The sequence below is a fragment of the Sipha flava genome, unplaced genomic scaffold (assembly GCF_003268045.1).
Source record: "Sipha flava isolate LNK unplaced genomic scaffold, YSA_version1 49_pilon_pilon, whole genome shotgun sequence".
Classification (NCBI taxonomy): domain Eukaryota; kingdom Metazoa; phylum Arthropoda; class Insecta; order Hemiptera; family Aphididae; genus Sipha; species Sipha flava.
In genome coordinates this window covers 958,984-982,965 of record NW_020273360.1, presented here as the reverse complement: position 1 = coordinate 982,965, position 23,982 = coordinate 958,984, and the positions used below count along the sequence as shown (strand labels likewise).

Genomic DNA, 23,982 nt, shown 5'->3' with positions numbered 1-23,982 from the left:
AAATTTATTGATAATTACAGGTAATTTTGGTTTTTTTAATACCCTAGCAGCATTAGGCAATAGTACATTATAATACAATAACAAGCGGTAATAAATAATATTAACGACAATAATCAAACACTTTCCTACACTTCAATTTTAGACTGATATAAGTAATTAACTATAAAACATTTTGCATTCTTATTCGAATTGTGTAATGAATAATGCAATCCTACTAAACCTTTGAACACGGAATATCTAACGTAAATACGACTATTGATAGTATTAATTGCATTATGGACATAAGTAAGTTATAGATGCTATTTATTATTTAAATTAAAATTGATAGGCATAAACAACCAAGAACGGTATAAAACAAGCAGTTTTAAGAAATTCAAAAATAATGAATCTAGTTAGGAAAAACAAATAATGCCCAAAGTTAACAATAATACCAACGAATCATTAATAATTTAATACAAGCTTGCCAAACTTATACATATATATATATATATATATATATTGGTAGGTAAGTACTCAAGTTACAAATATACATTACATTTAATTTATTTGATACTTTGATATAATACTTGTTTAATAATCAAAAAGATTTTATTTGAGAAATTGTAAACATACTTATGAATACAACAAGTAAAACTAAGAGTGAAAAATTAAGTTGTAAAAATATATGTAAGCAATACCATACAAATGGAAACAGTCCATCAAAAACAAATTTATTAGATCTTATAAAGTATATAACCATAAGACCTAAGTAAAATGAATGCAATTTAAATATAAAAACCACATTTTAACATAACATTACAAATATTATTATTAGCAGGGCTCGGAAGTTGTAGCTTTAAAAATGTTACTTTTTAGCTCTTAAATATGCACTCAGAAACTCTAAAATATACGCTATAAATAGCACGAAAAATCAAAGTATATGCATTTAATAATATAATAAACTGTTAAAAAAAAAATGTTAAATTACTTAAATATATTTGTAAAAATATACCTACTTATTATTAAATTATTTTATATATTTACCTAGGAAATTATCCTAGACTATTAAAATGTTTGATAATCTAATACAATGATATAATAAGGGAATAACAAACTATTAATACATCAAACTATCGATGAAAACATAAAACAATATTTGATGAGATCTATTTATTTCTAATAATTAAAATATTTTTTAAAAACATAACCAAGTAAATACAATTATTATCAACAAAATGTGATTATTTCCTATATTATGTGAAAATATACCCGAAAATAGCACTATAAACCCTAAATTAGCAAAATAGCAATAAAACCCGTAAACATGCAAAAAATAGCAAAATTAAATTTTATGTATGATATCCGAGTAGTGAGAAACATATTTGTATCTTACTTTGGATGTTCTAAGATGAACAAAAAAAAAATATGCATTTGCTAGAACTTCCGAGCCCTGATTATTAGAATATTTGCCATAGATTTATTATAATGAAAACATAATTTAAACCAATATCAAAAAGTAAAAATAAAAATAGTCGATGAAAAATAAAAATAAAATAAAAAGTTAATATTTAATAAAGAAAATGTATAATATAATAAGACAAGAAGGAAAATTAAATTGATTAATCAGATGATGTAAATGTAAATATAAAACAAATATATAAAAAAAAAACAAATGAAACAAATCATGGAAAATATATTATTTATTGTCTTTATTTAAAGTATTACGACTTTATTTACCTAAAATATTTATGTAATAAATATAAAATACGATCGTTTACTTTATTTGATTTCAACATATACAACATATATATCAACTCATACATCCCAATTATAATACGAATAATTAACGTGCTGATTGCTAAATTTATAGAGGTTAACCTTTAACTTAGGGAGTCTGATTTACATGCATACTTCAAGGTTTGATGTATAATTTATTTCATATGACCTAAATTGTATACACAAATTTAAAAGTTGAAATGATTTAAAATTCGAAATATATTTGAAAATATTAAAAAAATATTATAAATGATGAAAATATTAAGAAAATATTAAACACAAAAACAGAAGATATTTGAGTAAAAAGGTGATAATTTATTTTATGAGTTCAAATAATGTAAGTTTACAAAATTCATCATGGTTTCATATTAGGCGAAAAACTTAACAAATCATAGGTAATATTATTTCTTATAGAACATTGTTAAAGGTTGAATAAAAATAAATGAGTTTATGTGAATTATTAAACAATATCATCACTGGAGTAGTCGGTTATCTTTGTAGGTAGTAGACTAAAGGTGGTTATAACCGAACAAATACTCCTATTTTTAAATATGTCAACTACTGGCCACAGGCCAAACACGTTGAGTTAACCGGTGCATCCAAAATACACTTCCAGAAGAGGATATGGAGCTTATTAAATTTGTTTTTGAATTGCTACATTAAGAGTCTTAAGAGCTTTTTATTTTCTTCCGAAACGCCACGAATTTGTTTTATTGTTAGACACATCATATTTATTAAGTGCATCTCGAAGTCGAGTGCCACTGAACAGACCAGAAATACCACCAGCGCTTATTGCTATACGTTCGATCCGGTAGTCGAGGCTTGCGCGTAGGGCATCGAACCACCGCACATCATTACAAATATATCAACAAACGTTATTGTATGACTAGAAAAGTACCATTCCTATTAAGGGAGCAGGATAACGGCGGGGATCACATAACGGATGAATTGTCGGTAAATTTATAGACACTTAGTTGCGGTGACTGATCGCATGGTCTTTAAGTATTCCAGAATATAAAGTAATATAAGTGCCATAACGACTTATAGAATGACACGCAGTGCATACAACGAATATTCTTTGTTTGGTTAAATTTTTCATACCAATGTCTTAAGTTACAAGCAGAAAAAACTGTACACCATTTTACGGGAACACATACAACAGCTATAAACTAAGATATTTTATACGAAATAATTGTTATTCGTTCTTAATTAAGTGAATAGCAAGAATGAAAATAAGTTATCGGTTGACTTCAAATGAACATGTTTACCATTTCGAAATATAAACAATATGCACTATTATTGTAATTTATCAATACCATTTTTTGGATAACTTTACTATTGTCATTGAAATATGATCTGATAATTTTCTACTATACAATGAAACAGTATAATTACATTATTCCGATTCATATACAGAGTTATTTACGCAGATGCACACTGTAAAAAAATATAAATAAAACTTAAAAAATACGACTGAGGACGAAAAAAAAATTATTTTTCCTTTTTTACGTATACAATTATAGAGCTCTTCTATTTCAACTCTATATGTATTTAATCCATTTTGATATAAAAAACATGCGTTGGATATATACATGATAATTAGTGTTTGACTCATTATCATCAAAAGATCTATTAAAATAAAGTATGAACACGTTCAATATAAATTGATAATTAAAATTAGCTTTTACTGATATAGGATTGATAGAAACATAAATTATATTAACTATTTGAAGCAAATTTAAAATAGTATTTGTATCTTAAATTTTAATTGATATAATTAAACATTATTTTAAATAATATTATAGAGGGTTTAAAAACAAAATTATTTACAATTATGATTTTATTAAATAGGTATGAAGGCCATACATATATATTTATACTAGTTATTTTAACAATCAAGTTTGCAAAATACATTTTGTTATTTAAAGTACTGAAAACATTGAAAATCAGATGAAAAATACACCGATGTTATAGTGTCGTAAGCAATTTTATTTATTTATATGTATGTATGTATGTATGAAAATATAAACTATTATTAATTTCTTTATAAGAAATTTTCTAGAAATAAGTAACTAATAACAAATAACAATTATTGTTACACCAACCTAATGTATCTTCTATTTGAGAATACACCAGACATGATTTTTTATTAAATTTAATTGTTGGTATATTTTTAGTAACATGTTCCGTAGCCAAAAAATAATATTTAGGAACCATATAATTGTAATAAGTCATTCGTCATAAATCAAATTAGAAAAGAAATTTCATTATAATAAAATGTTAATAATATTAAATGTAACGTATAATTTATACAAATATTGCAAAAATGTATTTTTAGCAACAATCTATATTGATACGGTCTGCCGATTAGCCCATTTCATGATTCAAACGAAAGAGTCCAATTATTAATTGCCGGCCCATACTGCCTGGCATCAATCCCACTAAAAACAGATTTAATTTTAGGCCTATTTGTTTAATCTCACTTTGGCGAGACCGCAAATTTTGAAACAAAAAAGTGTGCAAAATACTTCACATTTATATAAAACTGAAAAAGTTATAAATTTCGTTTTAACATTAAATGTACCGAAACGAAAATCGGAAGAAAAATCGAGAAAGTGTTTAACAAGGGCCAGAGGAACTGGTGTGTAACATTAGTATACAGTTTTCGTTTTAATTTATTTTGTTAAACAGATGTAATCAAGTTGATAATATTTTTAAACATTTTTGGTATCGTATATTTAAACAAAATCAACCTAACAATTATATTTAAATACAATTTTGAATACTAAACGTGATTATTATATATTTATTTAGATATTTGTATATTTGTATAATTATTATTTATTTAATTTTTGATAATACGTTTGAACAAATACAAACAACCGATAATTATTCATAAATCAAGTTGATAAGATTTGAAATGAAAATTAGTTAACATTTTTAAATAGTAGACACGCTTATACTCTCTTAAGAGTTTTATTTATCATTGTCTAAAAAGTGAATTGGGATAAGAAACATAATTTGTACTTACCCTGCTGTCGAGCTTTTCGTCTGTGCAATCGCAAAGACGACCATCTTTGTAAATGTTGCACATTCGCATTGTCAGTGAGTATGACTTGCGGTGGCGTTGATAATACGCTCGGTCGTCGATTAAACGATTTTGAACTAGAATTACCATGAAACAGGGCAGTCAACTTGCCTATTGTACCTACCATATTGTAGGTAATACTAATCGGTAAACAAAATTATATTTTCAATCAAATCACGTCCGGCCTCTCCCTTAACGTCACTATCATTTATCGCAGAACATGAAGTTGGATGTCGTGCGAACTGATTAATTTTCAAATCGTAAATTTGTTTGGTTTTTTTCTTAGTCCATTATATGATTGAAACAAGTACATCGAATGCATATGTGAATTATGCATAGAATACTAAAATACAAAAAAAAAACTACTCACGTTTGAAACCGCATTAGGAATCATTGACCCACGATCGTGATACACCGTTGTAATTACCTACATCCTGGGGCTTTAGAGGTATGAGAATAACGATAAAATAGTTCATGTTACGATAAAAATCTGAATATTAACGCAAAAATTTTTAAACGTTTAAGAATATTTGTACAAGCGACGGATTTGTAAATTTTTGTACAGGTTTTTGGTCAAGAAATTTTTTAGATATAATAAGTAGGTGAAAGCATGTGCATAGCATATAGAGAAAGGCCACTTGCTCTGGTCAGGTGATTCAATGAAATTTGTGACGTATCTAACCTGGTTCAGTGTTATGCATTGTACTGATGAAAGACATCAGATATTAATTAAAGAAATTAAAATCATATATTTTAATTAATACTAATTTTGTACAGAAAAAATAAGAACATAAATTTTAATTAAAAAAGTAATATAATATAATATAATATACTCAGAGATAAAAAGGAATGTATGCTGTTGGACGATTTAAATGATATAACTACATGAATAATCAAAATAACTAATTTTATTTAATAATAATAATAATATTGTTTTTAACTATAAACAATACAAACTGACAATTTATTTTTAATTAAAAATTCAAAGAAGATAGTTAAAATTGTCAATCAAAAATGATTGGTGTAACTTATTTACATTAATTTTATTTTATACAGAATTCTCGTCATTTTCAAACAACGTTTTAATAAAAAAATAAAAAATAAATTAAAATGCAACTTTTTCAATAACAAATAAAAATGTATTTGTTTATTATTATTAAAATGTTGATGTCACGGAAAAAAAATATTATGAAAACTAAGAATATGAAGGTATTATAGATAATAAATATATAATCTTAATGAGCAACGACCAAATACTAAATTGTAAATGTTTAAAATTACATTAAATTATAATAGAAGCAGGTTCGTGAGGTCAATGAGTTCCTTAAAAATTTCAGACGAATGTGTATTTAAATAGTACATTACCGATATGTAATCCATGCAGATTAAATAATCAAAAACGCAATTGGAACGAGGTAAAAATTCGCACAAGAACCACGAAAACAAATTGAAATGACGATCTTATAACACACATCTTATACACGCACACATACGAAGCTCTCACGAAAACCGGCCGATTAAAACTAATGGTGGCATCTCGAAGAGAATTTCCGCTACGGGCCGGCTTCGCTAGTACCCAACCTTCGAATGCTGAATCGTCGTTGGCAACAGTTCCAGTCACCCACACAGTGATGGCTAAAATAGTTTTATTTTTTTATTTTAATTCTACTGATAAGCTTTGCGAATCTATAATCAACATATGACGTTGATATCACAATACACAATAGCGTTTCGGATTTCCGATTGATCACTACATATTTAAAATAAACGGTTAACCTGCACGTGTTGTTGTTGTTACGACTGATACAGATCTAAGAGTTGAATCCATACGATATTCAACCACGTGATCATATAGAGAAATCTTATACATCACAAATAATCATATTCATTTGGAGCACGATGAAAACGAATTTATACTGTGTCCATACTTAATCATCATACGACGTAGAACAATAATATTAATTAGTAGGCAGTATTTGTTAGTATTCTCTATATCTTTTAAATACATAAAACTTAATAATTGAATCCACTTGTACTTGTATTTATTATACGTTTAATATATTCAATAGATAATAATAACAGTAGTACAATTTATAATATGCAAACAATAAGTTTTTTTATATAAACTCAATTTATTACTTTAGAGGAGAGATTGAAAATAACAAGGAACATACAAATACTACCTACAGTAAACAAGCACGAGGATATTTTTATATTCTTACTTTTGTAAGGATAACATAGAACTAATACGTTCACGAGTGTAATTGAATACAGAATTTTTATACAGTCGAACATGGGTGTCATATAATAAAATAAAATAGAAGATCTGTTAAATAAACACTACACTATAGTATCAATACGAACGAGACACAATGTTAAGGTAAAATTACCGTCGTCTAAACACGGCTTCTACAAGTAAAACTAGTTCCGCGCATTGGTTTTCATTGGTTCAACACACTCGTTCAAATCATATTTTAATATTGCAGTGGATAGATACAAATGTAAACGCAAGTGGTTTTTACTTACGAAACAACTAAAGCGCAAAATCTGTGTATTTTACAACGAATTCTATTCAATTTTTTCTTTAAGATGTATAATAACTACGGCTAGGTGAAGTTAATCATACTTATATATCGAATAATTAAAATTATTACCAATACGTTTTAAAAATACAACATTGATCAAAGTTTTATATTAAATACATATGTGCATATGTTAATATATTATAGCACTAAAAAAGAAAATATAATTTTTTTGGATTTTGTTATGTTTCGATTACAATTAAAGTTAGGTTGAAGGAATTTTTGAAAATGTTGTCGAAAATACAATACACAACTATAAATTAAATTAGTTTTTTAGATTTACCTGAATTATATCTTCGATTTTGAGAGGTTCCTTTTAAGGCAGTAGTCAAAGGTTTACGAACTGAAGGTGCAACCACGTTTATTGTTGGCGTGCGCAAATTAAAATTTTTATCTGAAATAAAAATATATTATGAATAATTTGTATAGCATTGCTTAGGTAAATTAGGTAGATTAATGAGACCTAAACGTAAATCTTCATAGTGACGGTGATCAAATTTTCGAAAAATATGAGTTTTCACTAGGATGAAAATATTTAAGATACTTTGCAGTATACGTATCATCTTAAAGACTGACAATTAAGTATAATTGCATTAAAAGCCTCCGTTGAGTTTCGCTCTAGTTGGCCTCGGTTTCCTTATAGAATTAATGTTACCACTACTAAAGGACTCCTAACACGGGTAGACAAGATTGTGTTTTCATTAAATATCGACAATTAGACAATTCTATAGTAAAATATGTTAGTAAAGTCAATGACGGAAAATAAAAATATTTTCTATAAAATAAAATTTTAGAAATAATAACCACGTTTTATTTTCGAAAGCAATGTAGCATAAGGTTTTTATGCGGTGAGAATCTTCATTTATAAAGGAAGTGATAACATTACAATTCAGAGAAATAAATCTTTGAAAGTTGACAAACAGCGTGTTGATTTACTTATAAACACAAATATTTCTCAAGAATGTTTAAAATATAATTTATAATTCATTATATATTATATGATAAAATAATATAGTAATTAATAATAATATTTTATTTAGTATTTAAAATATAATAAATTAAATCTATGAAAAAAAAAAAAAAAACTAAGTATTACGTTATTACAAATATTTCAAATAAATTTTATGTATCACAAAGATTTAATGTAATTTTTGAAAGACAGTCACACATTTATTTAAATATTTATTAAAAGCAATCCAGTTCTATCAGTTTCTATCTATAGGTATGATATAAAATAAGTCTACCATTTTTAGAAAAAAACTTTTATGAACAAAAATATTTTAAAAGTTTCATGAACCGTGTTTATTATAAAAAAATTTAAGTTTCATGAATAAAAAATAGAAGCGATCCGTTATAAGGAATTATTAATTATAAATCGAGTTTTTCTTTAAATTATTTTTTGAATAAGATGTAGAATAAAACGACTAAGTTTAAACTCATAACTGTTTTTTAAGCTCGGATATAGAAAATAAAAATGATTCATAAACATACATTTTTTTAATTTGATATTATTATTTAATACGATGTTACAAATATAATTATATGCTTAATTTTTCTCACACTTAAGAGCTTTTTCATGTAGAGTTGATAAAAATAATTTTTAAAGAATTTATGTAAATTCCAATAAAGATAGAAATAAAGTTTCTTTAATAAACAACTAAACGACGCGACACATTAAATAAAAAATAATTAAATTAACTTTATTAAAACATAAATATAAAATTATTCAAAACGCTATTAAAATATAAATTATATACAATAGCACTTGATTTTACGTTTAATGTGTGGCCTATACTGCAGGCACATATCTTTTATTATTGATAAATACAATATAATATATTGTCCATAAATTGTCTATTATAAATTATTATTTAGAATTAACTTTTAAATATTGAATAAATTATACTCAAAATAATTTAAATTTGAAATCAACGATGTTTTTAAAAGTAAAACTAATATTAAAACAAAATTTTAATACTTCTTCTCTTTTTTTATTTTTATTTTATTTTGTCGAATTATAGTTTTCTTTTTGATTTCATATTTTCTGTACAAATAACAAATTTCTTATTAATTATTAAAATAAAACCAAATTTGATTGTACTAGTATACTATGTTCCTAATAGTAAATATCAACAAAGAATTACTTAACTACTTTTTACAACGTTTGATGCTGTTATTAAGTACATTTAGTCTTTAATTTAGATATTTAGTTATTATTAATTTGTATACTACATAAATATATAAGAATAGTTATAATAAAATTAAAAAGTTAATAAATGTAGAATAAACAAATTTAATTTATTTAAACACATTCATAAAATAGAATTACTAATTACTAATCACTAGTTCTACTTACTAATAAGAGAAGGATGAGAAGCTGCTTGCTTAAGTGTCATTTTAGTATCTCCACTAAGGTCACTAAATGAACTATCTCTGGAACTATTTTGAGAACTCTTAGGAATACATCTTGGTCGAGGAGTATTTGTTTTTTGGTCAGACATTGGTAAATTTGATTCAGATCCACCACGAGCTCTAGTCCTACGGCTAAAAAAATAATTTATTACTAAGCAACAACATATAATAAGGTACAATACTTATAATAAGGTATATAATACTTATTAGTTTATGGATGATAAATAATTAAATACCTTTTGGCTTTCAAAGAAGTATTTTCTCTATGAGATCTGACAGGTAATGGTTCACTATTTGTAGGAGATTCTTTTAATCTGTTAGCATACACTGTTACTAATGGATTTATAGAATTTATCTTGCTTTTGACATCCTTTAATCGATTGACACGACTTTTTTGATCAGTTTTACTTTTTTCTATCTTATTCATAACAGCATCCCAACGGCCAGCTGGTTTTCTTGATCTTGGCGTTCGATTTTCCTGATCAGACCGTAAGTCTAAGTTTTTTGGTTTTACAGGTGTAGGTCTTTTGTAACGCTTACTAGCAGGACTTGATGCATCTTCAGCACATTCGGGTATAGTCGAATCGGTAGGTTCATCTATTGTAGCTGGACGAATTCGTTGGCTATTAACAGATGAAGGAGATGTGGAATTATTTGAAGAAACTGCTTCAGAACTATCTTTATGCATAGGTGGTTCTTCAAATATTCTGTCGAAATCAGAATAAATTCCGCTTGAGTCCATTTCTTCAACGTTTTGGGCTACATTGTTTTGATTATCTGATTGAGTTCCAGGTTTAATGTTATTACCATCCCCTGAATATAGTGTACCATCAATAACTCTTGCTTTGCGATGACAATGATCTTCTGCTTCACTTTCTGTAAAGAAGTCTGAATCTGTCATCGGTTCAGTTGGTCCAAGTCTTTTAACAGTAGCTCCTCGACTAGTAGGACGACTGGTTTCACCATCTCCTTGATAACCAGTATCAAGACTTCCAACACTAGTTATACTTGTAACAACAGTATTTATAGGAGCAATACTAGGTACTGATACCTCAGTCGTTGTTTTAGATGATAAATCATCCATAGGCAAATCTTCTAATGATGGCGTACGATCAATTATAAAATTATCATAGAAAACATTTCCAAAAGAAACAGTTGAGCGTTTTGGATAAGCACTTGCACTATCATGTTCAGACACTGTATGATTTGAAGGGTCAGAAGATAAAACTGGGGAAACTAAATCATCATCTTTAGGCATAGATATTGTTTCTAAATCATTCATTGTAACATCTCCATCGGAAATACACTGAAACATTAATATATAGGTTAAGAAATTGGGACTTAAATATTTTAATTATATCAAAAATTGACTTACTTCTGTAATTTGCTGAGGAGACATTTTAAATAGAAGACCAGGAACTTCATAATTTGCTTCATCACCTCTAAATTCAACCATTTGATCTGGTGTCAATATACCAAGACTATCAGTGCATTCAAATGGAGATTCTGTTTTAATAGTATTTAAATCCCAATTTGATAAAGAGGTTGGACAGCCATCGTCATACATTGGTTCAACATCAACTTTATTTTTCACAATATTTTGACACTTAGATACACGCACCAAATGTGCTAAAACAAATAAGGCACACTGATCTTGACAAGAAAAATATCTTACTCCACATATAGATCCATCACAAACTCCATGTCCACTTTCAACTTCTACTCCACACCAATCACCAGGACCCAATACAGTTTTACCAAAGTATTTAAGAATTCCGGTTTTTGAATGCCGAGTCAATTCAACAGAACTACCAATGTCTTTTTCAGTCACTAAAGTGCCATTTGTAGGTTTGAAAAGTGAAGAAGGACGTGTAGGTGGATGTACTTTATTTTCAGAACTGGAATTGTTGAAAAGTCCAAATAACATAGACGGCGATGAAGTTCGATAGGAACTATCCAGATGCGAACGAACTTTATTTGAAATATTAGAAAATCGAGATCTCAGTTGGTTTGAATGCAGCACAGGTATCTTGCTTTCTCCTGGAGTCTAAAAAATAAAAAATAAAATAATTAATCTACTTTAATAATAATAAAATAAAACAATGTAATTTATACAACGATATATACCTAAACAGAATAGTACGTATAGTATTTAGTTAACACATAAAATATAATAATTATTTAAAATTTATATTGGAAACATAGAAAAAAAAACAGTAAAAACTTTTCGATATTTATAAAATACGTGTACAAAATTTGACTATACATTGATTACACACATAATGTATTCAAATCTTTATCTAGGTGTTAAAATAGAACAGCTGGAATAATAATTATTAAATTACGAGTACGCCAGAATACTCAAGTAATTATGTGTATTGTTAAATAACGAACTAGAATACTGCATAACTACTACTGATGTGGCAGGTATCTTGTTTTTGTCGAACAGAATAATACATATTTATATAGAACATAAAGGGGGGGGGGAGGCAATAGCAGGAACTACACTGTATGCAAACATTGTAACTACAAATGAACAATCCCATCCATTTGGTTGTTAATAGGTGCGTCACTTCCTCTGCATTTTTACCACATAACCATGACAGCTATGATTGTCTTTTGAGAAAATATATATTTTTAAATATTACAACAAATAGTTGGTTACTTCAACTAATGTTATATGCATGTAAAAAACAATCAAATTAATATTTTAAACCCACGTAATATAATATCGTAAACTAAGTTACGTTTCAGTAATGTGAATTTGATGAAAATACACAAAATATTTAAATCCGTTAATATACAAATATTTTAATTCATTATTTTTGTTGTTTTCAAATTATAATTAGATAAATATTAAATTAAAAAGGGACCACATGAAATTTGAGAATCTGGGAATAATAACAAAGTAGTTAAATTAATAAAGAGAAAAACAAAAAGTAAATTAATAAATATACGAGAAAAAACTAAACGTAGAAACTAAACAGTCGTTGGAATGTTTTTGACGATTGATATTAATTAAAGACTATCTATAATATTACACCTTACGTCCGTAAACTTCGTTTTTAAGACTAAAAGTTTATATAAATATATATATATATATATATATATAAGCCAAAATGTCATAAAATATTTACTTGGCCAGACCTCTAGCTCCAAAAATAGATCAGAGTACTCGATTATGGAGATTTTTGTCCTATAAATCTAATTTGGGTTTTTTCTAATATTATTACTTTTGAGTTGTGGCTAAAATCCAAAAGAAAAAAAAATACATTAGTTAGATTTTTACCGACCTAATTTTTTCATTTACAAGGTTCGAAAATTAAATTTAAAATTATTGGCTGGAGGCAGTCAACAAACCGATCAATACTTACTTAACAATACATGAGTAACTATCACGCAACAATATAAGCCAATGAAATGGAAAAATTATTCATAGGTTCGAAGAATGTCCATAGAGATGAAAATTAAAATAAAACTCTAACATAATACGAATATCGATGCAACTCAAAAAAAAATTATTGTCAATTATCGTGAGATCTATTATAAAACTGAAACATACTCTGTAATAATATTTTATACAATAGATAAAAAAAAATATTTGTATCGGTTTATTTTTTTATATTATTATTATTTATGTTGACGAAATAACAAACGTAATAATAATATCAAACAGTTTTATATAATATCAAAATATATTTATTCATTAAAGTTAAATATAATAATATTTTTAAAACTCTTTATTACAGAATAAAAATCAAATAAAAGCATATATTTTAAATTCACTTCATTATGAAAAAATATTATAACCTCAGAAATCATCAAATTAGAATCTAAAATTGTATATTATCAGATTAATTTCTTTAATCTATTTTAAAAGGTTCCAATGCGGTAATATTGTTAGATATTTAGGTAATAGAAATATAACAAAATATTATTTATAAGATATTTTTCGTGACAAAACAAAACATAATAACAATGTGCAGTACCATCCAGATATATTAGAAAGTAGCACATATACAATCCATCAAATACAATAAAAACATCTGTAGGTAGGTATAAAATTTACTTTCATTTTACACATTTTCTAAAATTCTAAAAAAATTGTAAAATCCTATTTTAATGGTACTTAGGACTATTTCATTTTACTATGTAAATAATAATAGCTGTTTAATAAAAGGAAATTGTATGTATTTAAATAATAACTAACTCAAAGATATTAAAGTTTATTACACGGGTAATATTGCGAAAACATGGTCATGCTTTTATTGATATAACATTAATAATAAATGGTTTTAAAACTGTTTACTATGTTAAAAATTTAAAAAAAAAACATAATTTTCAATGATGCTATAATCCTTGAAATGTTTAATGCACTTTTATTATTCCAGAGTTTTAATTTTGAAATTATATTTGAATCATTTATAACAAGCTTATGTGAAAAAACTAATTTAAATTTAATTATACGCGATTACAAATATGGGTGAAGTAAGAATATTGAATACATTTCTAGTTAAAATCCTTAATTCAATAAATATGATAATATGATTCGTTACTTCAAGAATCTAATTACGTATAATTGTTTTAGTCTGATTTTGAATTAAAACTAAAAAATATCGTCTACAGCTGATTCTAAAAACAATTAAAATGACCAAAGACATAATTGAAAATAAACGTAACATAATATGTTAAAATATTATTTTATACTTAATATTGGTTCAAAATAAGTAGTATCGTAGGTCGCTTTGTTCGTATCGAACATCCGATCCCTAACTTCCCAAGAAGACCTTGGAATGTCCCTAACGAGGAACCGTGCAAGCGTAACATTATATACATCGGACCGTGATAAATGATGGAATTTTTTTTATTATAATAGTATCTATACTATAGAGTAGATAGACGTACAGAAAATAATAGTATAATATGAACAAGCTATGAAAATAAAGATTAAACATCAATCACAATAGAAGCAAGTCATACTAAACATCAAGAAATACAATCCCGTTAATCAGAAGGGGCATAATCATTCCGACGTCTACGTTCTGATAATGATTTCATATAAAATATTATGGTATGATTTTTACAAAATAAAAAAAAAAATATTAAATCATTATTTTTATGATTATTAAATTTGTTTTAAGTTTATTAACTTACAACAAATTTAATAAATAGATAAAAAAGAGACTCTCGTTTTTATTGAAGCATAATTATAAGTCCACATAATTAGCTTCGTTAAGGATAATGGAAGTACAAAAAAATATTAAAACTTTGATCTTTGATTTATTTTTCATATTTCCTAATTGAAACAATATGGTTTTTAATTTTATTAAAAATGTATGATAGAGATTACGATTACGATTTATTATAAATCGCATCACACATTATCACAGTTATGCCACGCTAATCAAAATGGAAAGGATTGACGTCATTGATGCATATCAATGAGACAAGTTTTCGAGCGAAAGAAATACTGTACACATATCGCCTCAAGAGCTGAATAAATTATTACTACGCTACGATGTGAAGTAGTAGTAAGTTGTAATATTATGTAAATATTTAATACGTACATTACAGTCGCAAAACTGTTTGGAAGAATGCCAAAATAAAATTACTAATTATCAACATAATAACTATTATAACATATGAGTTATATGATATGACTTTTAAAGCTTGGGCTTATGGTAAATGTTGATGAAATTTATGTAATACGTTAATGCAAAAATTATACTTCGTGGGAATGAATCTCTTAAAATTAATCAAAACTATAGCTGAAAATTGCTTTAAGATATTTAGAAAAGATAAAAATATTTAATTCATATAAAATGATTTAAAAATTAACACCAACTAGAAATGTTTTCTAGTCTCTCATAGATGTTTTTAAAGTTTTAAGAAGTAAGAACTCCATAAAAAAAAAGTAATAATTTTAAGTTTTCAACATTAACTGAGTATAATTAGAATATTATGAAACATTTTTTTTCAGAAGCCGTATTAGGAATATTTGAGAAATTTCCGGGGAAATTTGTTTTGTATTCTATACTTCCTACATAAATACATTTTTCGACCAATATAATTATGTTATTGGGGAAAAATTTTTGAAATATTTTCACTTTAAATAAAAATATTTTTAAAGTAAAACGCAGAAATGTAAAATCTATATCTTCCTTCAATGATTATTTGACAATTCAGTTTCTAAATATGACATTTGAAAAATCCCACGAATTTTAAAAATTAAATTTGACTTACTTAAAAATAATTTTATATAAAGAAAAATATATTTAAAAATACATTTTTAAGGATTATTAATACAAAAAATTAACAAAACATTGATTAATAAAAGTAAAAAATATTTTAAATTAAGTGTCTTTAATATAACATACTATACTTAATATTATTAGAAGCCTCATCAAATTAAATAGACCGAGTATTTTACAGTAGCATAGTACAACCTAAGTCTTTGTAAGTGTTCAATGAAGGAGCCCAAACGACAAATGGCCTCTTTATTCATTTTATTATGGCGCAATGAAATAAACTACTGAACAGAGCATTTTTAATGAATTACCAACCAATTGTCAAAAATTAATATACATAGTAGAGCATTCTACAATGTCATTAATTGATTTTAAGTGTAATTTTAATTGTATCATGGATTAATTATTTTTAATATTTAAATTAAAATAATTATAAATCAAAGTGTTAAATCTATTATAACTTAAATCACCTACCAAAAACATAAACATGAAAAAAAACAGTAAAAAGATTAACCAATTTTAAGCATAATAATTTTACACAATTTCAAAATCAAAATTTCAATTTCATGATTAATATCAAATAATAAGTATCTACATTTTATAATAATGAAATATTAAATTTGTTAAATTTCAATTCAATAAATTAATTTTCTATTAATAATATTTTTGCATGAATACGTCTTATAATATACTTTTGCTTTCATTATAAAAATGACTTACTGTCAAAATTGTTTAACAACACGAATAGGTATCAAAATAGTTTTGTCTTAAATTTGATTAATTTTTAATATTTTATCAGATTAAATGTCAAATATATACTTATGTATGATTAAAAATGGATGTATTATATTAAAATATATCATTTCATGTTTTGATAACTATATTCATATTTTATCGAAATCCGTTTCGGGGTTCGTAAGTTTTATGTAGGTTTCTATAATTTTCACAGTTTTCATACTTACTATATTGTTGGATTATAATGCACCCACTCACCTATAACTTAATATTATTAAATTAGTTACTTTTATAAGCCATCACGAAGAAACCTAGTAATTATAATATGATTTATGCACATACATAATTTTGACATAGATTTTATTAGACGTTTAATTTATAAATAACTGTTAAATATTGTGTCCGAAATAAAGTAACCTATAAAAAATATAAATATAAATGAGGCAATTTAAATTAATTTAAAACGTAACTTATAACTATTAACTGTTAACTTTAATATGCACTAGTTTAATAACCTAGAGATACTTTGAAACTGTATAGCAACTATTATTTTTATTGTATACTAATAATAATTATTAAACGTAATTATTACTACGAAACTGATCCAACGAAAATATAGAAAATGTAGTTACTCTTAAAATGGTAACTGATAATAATAATTATGAAGTAAGCATCTAGTTATTTATAACTTTTACAATATCTATATATTATTCAAAATTAATAACTAAATTTAATATTCCTACGTTTGTTTTACATACAAAAAAAGTTGTAAGACGTACTACAAAATACTTTAGATTAGGTACCTACTAAAATTTTAAATATTTTAATAGCAAACATAATTAAAATGATTTACTCATTAATCAACCTAAAACAAAACATTGTAATAAATGTTATTATTAATTATTAAATTTTCATATATTATTATGTCTCTGGGGAGATATTAGGTTAATGAATGAATGTTAACTAAATTATTATTTAGTAAATTCTTAAAATGTAATTAAAAATATAGAAATAGAACTGAGGTATATTATTAACATAATATAAAATGATAAAATAATCAACTATATATGGTATACTTTGAAAATAATTAATAAATGCGAAATACATGTAGCTTAAATATTGTTTTATTATGTACTCGTATGTAACAAATGGTTTTTTATTAGTGATTAGATATTTTTCCAAATATATTTCTGACACAGACCTATTTACATTAATTGATGAATAAAATTAACGATTTCTGAAATTAAATCACTGCGTAATACATTCGTTTTATACCATAATATAATCGTTATAAAAAAAAGTTGTAAGACAACAACCTAATAACTCATAATATGAAATGGGGAGGAGACGGATTGACTTCAAATGAAATTTCAAAACTCATCTCATTAAATTCAACTTGATTGTTTTACTGTACGTAAAAATAAAAATATGAGATGTGACAAGTCACGATTATTTGTTAGTTTGATTAAGTCATGTAAAATATTCTCCATGTTTGGTAAATATGAGAGAAATAGTTTGTAAAATGTAGGGATGGTGAAACAACAATCAGAAAGTCGTTGAGCTACGTGTAGTATAAGACTTTTAGCTCCATGAAGAACAAATTTTTAAGTGGTCTTTGTCAAAAAAAATCGATACAAAAGCATAATTTTAATCACCCTCGTACGGCGTACAGTGTAAAAATCTCAAGAAATAAACTATACGTTTTAGGTTATCTCGAGTGCAGCGTATTAAAATTATGTAATACATATACATTGTAACTTTAATTTTTGTAACGGTTCTTCGTTTATTTTTCAAAAGCATTTACACGTATGATATCAATACTTAATTACAAGTAAAAATTATACATAAAAATAAGTAAAATAAAACCAAGTAGAATGTCTAAAAAGTTTGAATTTGTGCCTCAGTTTTAAGAAATTTAAGACATTTCAGAGGCTAATTTTTTATCAATTGTTTTTAATTTTTTTTAATAAAATAAAAATAAAAATGTATTAAATGATTAATATTCATAAATCAATAAACAAATAAATATGTAATAGTTTACATATAGAAATAAGTTAATAAATAAATACATAAAAGCTTAGCTTGGAGTATTATTATATAGTAAAGTACGACTGAGTAGCGATTTTATTTTTTTAAATTAAGCCGCAATTTTATTGACATTGTATATTATTTACTTTATTTTAAATTATTTTTGTATACTTATATTATATTTGTAAAAACGTGACGATGAATTTTACCAATACAATAATACTCCAGACTAAGCTTTTATTTATTTATTTATTTCTAAGTATAAATTATTTGTTAATTTGTTTATAGGTATATTAATTATATTTTTAAACTATATATATAACAAAAGATCAATTAGATTTTGGAATTTACAAAGGATGATTTAAAATAAAAAAAATAAGTTTTAATTAATTTATTATACATATAAGTCTTTATTAACAATAAGATGAAAGCCATTAGTACCACGGTGTAATAAAGTTTGATACATCCCTTCCTAGCATTTGTCATCATGTCTCATGTTATAAAATAATAAGAAAGTAATAATACTTAAACAACTAATTTTTAATAAAAAAAAAACTCGTGTCCAATGTTTACGTAACTCATAATTTAACAATATACGAGTAAATAAATATATTAGAAATCTAATAAATATTAGCGTATATTACGTTACGTGGCAATAAACCAGATCTTTCTCGTCTTGGCACTACAATTACTTAGTGTCAATAATATTTTCCATGAAAAAATATACAAAATTACAAAATACTAGGAAGAAATAGATTTAACATGATTTTCAAATAATGACGTTTTTCAGAACTGTTATCTGTTAAGAAGATATATTTTAGTGATTTCAATTTCGTCGGTAACTTCTAATAACCATCATTAATCAGCTATTACATCTATAATAAGTTAAATATTTTATTAAGTGCTTTTTCACTTAAAAACTTACATTTGAAAAAAACCATTTTTCATAATTATTATTATTATTGATCCCAAGAGAAGTGAAATATTAAACTAATAAATTACCTAAATCATTGGTTAAAATTTGTTGAGTCAGTAAAAAATTCTTAATAAGTTTAACGTAGGCACGGTTAATCAAATGGATTTCCCAATGATTTTTAAAAGCCCCAAATTGCTCTAGAATTTCGTCCGATGATCATATTTTTCTTATCAATAATAAAATCTTGTCGATTCCCGTATTAACTAACATGTTAGAGTTCTGCCCATGATTGTTTTTGGAATTATACTGTTTGGACTTTAATTAAAAACATTTTAAAATTCTTATAAATTGTACCTACTTCACTTTGACAAAATGTAAGAACATTAATTCTTTCATACAGATACTTAAAATAATCAAAAGCAGATAAACACATGAAAATTTTCTTTTCTTTTGATAAATACCTCGGACAATCTATTATAATTTTCACAAATATTATTATTTTTTAGAAATCAAATCTATTGCCATTCGTTCAAAATATTTTAATAATGGTAAGCGAACAGGTAAGTTCAAATGCTACAAACATTAATAAGTTATTTAAACAGCGCGAGGATTCACCTGAGTAAATAGATGGGGTATACCGTACGTTTGAACGCCGGTCGGACGCTTTTAACTGTTGTACTCGATACCTCCTGCAATAATAATAATAATAATAATAATACTTTACGTCATTAAAATAGGTCAACTCAACGAACGGACGGCTGGCGGTCAATTATCTTGAGAAAAAATTCATGAAACGTAATAATTTCATGCACGTTTATTTATGTCAATAATTAGTATTTAGTATTGCACATAGGTAGTGTGAATGGTATAACTAAAACTTCAACGTACCTACGTAACATCGATGTGTGTGAATGTGTGACAATAATATTGTCGGTTAAACATCCTATAATTATTATATTATTATTATTATTATTATATTACTATTATTATTATTATTATTATTATTATATTAGGAGGTAGAGGTAGAGGTTCTATTAAATATAAGGAAACTGCGGGCTGGGTGAGAGCGCGTTTCATCAAGGTTATCGTCGTTGTCACAATACAAAAGTGGTAATATACGACGAAAAATGTAATACTGCCCAGTCGTGAATAATAACAATGGGTACGGCGAGACATTCGATCGGTGCGAAAAGCGTGAAATTTAGATTTTAGTATAGAAAATCCGAGACGTGAGACGGACAGATAAAAACGAACGGCACACACGATCCGCACAAGGATATAAATGTCTACATTTTAAAAAGTCGGTCGGAGCACTCGAAAATTAATTTTCTAACCGCAGAAGGGAAATAATATATGAAGGGGCATAATTTCCCAAAAACGTAAAATAAACTGATAACTTGGAATAAGACGATTCTTAGTAAAGATCATTTCGGTTTATAGTATATATTACATATAATATATATATATATACTCGGAGTAATAAATTTACACCACGTATGTAGGTAACAGAAGACTAGCGGGTAGATGTCAAAATAATTAACTTCATCTGTTTTGCACGACGAAATCGGCAGTGATGGCAACACTTGTTTGGGTTCGCGGAAAAATGGTACCGGAATGACATCGGAAGACACGCGAAACGAGTTGGAGTGACGACGGACGTGAGCGACGGTAAAAATAGACCGTACCATATCGCACAACCGCCTGCAATGAAATAATACAATATCGAGGACGAGAGCAAAACGGTTGCATAAAACCGACTGTCGTGGTCGGGGCATGCATCATGCACAACGGACGCGATATCGTCGTGATGGCCGCGCGTCTTGCCAAGGATTGTCGAGCAAAACAATGGAGCAGACGCGTGTGCTGTTACACCGTCGGTATTTTTCCATTGTTGGATATGGTTTCATTTGAATGTTTTCTTTTGCGTTCGAAGACGACTATGTGTTATAGGTAAGCCCACCGTTGTACAAACCAATAATAATACTATTAACACCAGATGTGTGCGTTCTCTTCTACCCGTCTTACCTTGGCCATTTCGCCGGGATCGATGTCTTCCTCTCGGTGACACCACTGACGGCGGCGGGGGCTACCTGCGCGCACAAGGACCGGACCAGCTACGGAAACTGTTGTCGCCGCTGTGGCGGTATCATCGGTCGGTTGCTGCTGCTGCTGCTGCGGCGGCGGCGGCGTCGACGACTACGACGAAACCCGGCCGGTGCGGAAAACGGCGGAAATCATTCGTCGCGGTACACGGTAGCGGGGTTGGTAGGCAGGGAAAAAAAGACTCGAGAAGGTTTTTCTACGCCACGGTTTGTCGATAGAGAAAAAAATTCACCCGCGAACGAGATACTCTCGGTGTATTGTTGTTTCGCGGCGTTAACGTCAACACACACGGCTGAGTGTGCAGAACAATACGGTGAGGATGGACACGAACCGAGCAGAGGGATGGGCCAGGGGAGGGGGGAGGCGAGGTAAGAAAGAAAACGTCTTTGGCCCGGGCAATGGAGGTGGCGGCAGTGTCGTTGTCCTGAACGGATTTTCCCGATTGTTATCAGACGGCGCCGTGAAGTTCGAAGACCGTGTAGCGACCAGAGACCGTGCAAGCACTGACACGGGCGCGTACGGTAGTGGACTGAGAGCGTGTGGAAATCGCGTCGCGCCATCAACTGCGCGGCGTAGTCTGTGGCAGGGCTGTGTGGAGTGGGGCGGTGCGCGCGCGTTTGACGATCAATAAAACGACTGCGGCCGCCACGTACCTCTCCCCCCGCACGTCATCTCCGCCGTAAACGTTGTTTTTCATTTTTCGCGCTGCACCGTCCATTCCCGCCAATATAAAATATAGTATCTATCGTAATCGCGCGCAGCGCTCCGGGTGGACCGATCCGCAACGACTATAGTGCACCCGCGTCGTTTTCTTTCCCCCTTTGTTCCCCGGATACTGCCGCCGAAGCGCTTATTCATTACACTGTAGCCGTCGTATTTTCACGAAAATAATATTCACGCACAATGCGCACACTTCCTATACCTTTCCAACCTTATTACCACCAACGAACTGTTATTACGTTGTACTGCTCCAGTGGCGTGTTCAGGATATTTTTTTCTCGCGTTGTTTAAGTCACCTACTTGTAGGCACTCACTGCTCTGGTAACAAAATTCGCGTTTTTTCTTAATCATAACGTGTTTCAATCACGACGAATTATATAAAAATAGAACATTTCTTTCTGTGATACTTTTAAGAATTACACATTAAAGTTAATTTTATTTTAGAGAAAAAGAAAGCTCAAACTAACCCCACATATTCCTCCCCGTAAACACGTCAATGTACTGCCTGTAAACTGAATATGACATTGGTACGCGAAGTCTATAACATGCATATCATGTGTGCGTGTCAACACCCATAACGTAAACGCGTTTGAAGCTGTTCGAAGCTGCTTTTTTCGATAAATATCAGATATAGGCACATGTAACATACTTTTGAACTACAACTACGTGTAATTGTATTTGTTTTTATTAACTTAACGCCACTAACCTTAATGTTGTTTGAATCCTTGGTGGTTGCCAACGATGTGTTTAGTACTTTTGACGGCCTTTCACAAACGTCGACGGTAGCTTTTCGCTTCTTTCTAACGAGTTTAATTTTCTGGTGTAATTTACAATCCACAACACAATTATGAACCTCATGGTTTAGTCGATTTTGAATTGATTTTTTTTCAGTCAACGGTTTTTGTTTTTCTAGCGAAGTCTTGCACGCTTTGATGCAACACGGCCACTTAATTTCATCAGCAGCTAATTCACGTTTCATCTTGGAAAATTTATAGTCTTGATACATAAGAATATCGTAATTTTCTTGAATAGACTTACGGCGTGCACAGTCCATCGTGACACACAAACATGAAACAACTGCCTGTTTAATAAAGGTTATCGGGCAATTATCTTCAAATTTAAAAGTCCACAATATCGGTGGTAATAACCGTCGATTGATGATATTAGTTTTAAAAATAATAAGAGCGTTAACAGTTTAAAGTTCATTCTATATTACAATTCACATTGTACTATTATTGTACCTATACCAACCATGTATTCATGTATTATCATAAAACAATATGCCCACAGTTATTTCTACCCATAAAGTAGATAAAATAATAATACTGGTGCGCAACAATATCATATATCATAAGGGCGCAATTTACAATCGCTCATTAGTATACCATACGTGTT

General features: G+C 27.8%; 1 protein-coding gene across 2 annotated transcripts in view; it reads right to left on the bottom strand.

Moving 5' to 3' along the window:
- LOC112690266 overlaps positions 1-23,650 on the bottom strand; it is a 28,779-nt gene extending 5,129 nt beyond the window's left edge. Inside the window, exons 1-5 of one of the 2 annotated variants that reach the window (XM_025564236.1) lie at positions 23,294-23,650; positions 11,213-11,884; positions 10,074-11,143; positions 9,782-9,969; positions 7,709-7,819 (exon numbers count right to left, since the gene is read on the bottom strand). In XM_025564236.1, coding sequence (XP_025420021.1) covers positions 7,709-7,819; positions 9,782-9,969; positions 10,074-11,143; positions 11,213-11,884; positions 23,294-23,641 — 2,389 coding nt within the window. In that variant the 5' untranslated portion in view covers positions 23,642-23,650. Of the gene's footprint in view, positions 1-7,708; positions 7,820-9,781; positions 9,970-10,073; positions 11,144-11,212; positions 11,885-21,789; positions 22,424-23,293 lie in introns of those variants that run through there. The other variant, XM_025564237.1, reaches the window with a different exon arrangement.
- Positions 23,651-23,982: the final 332 nt, after the last annotated feature.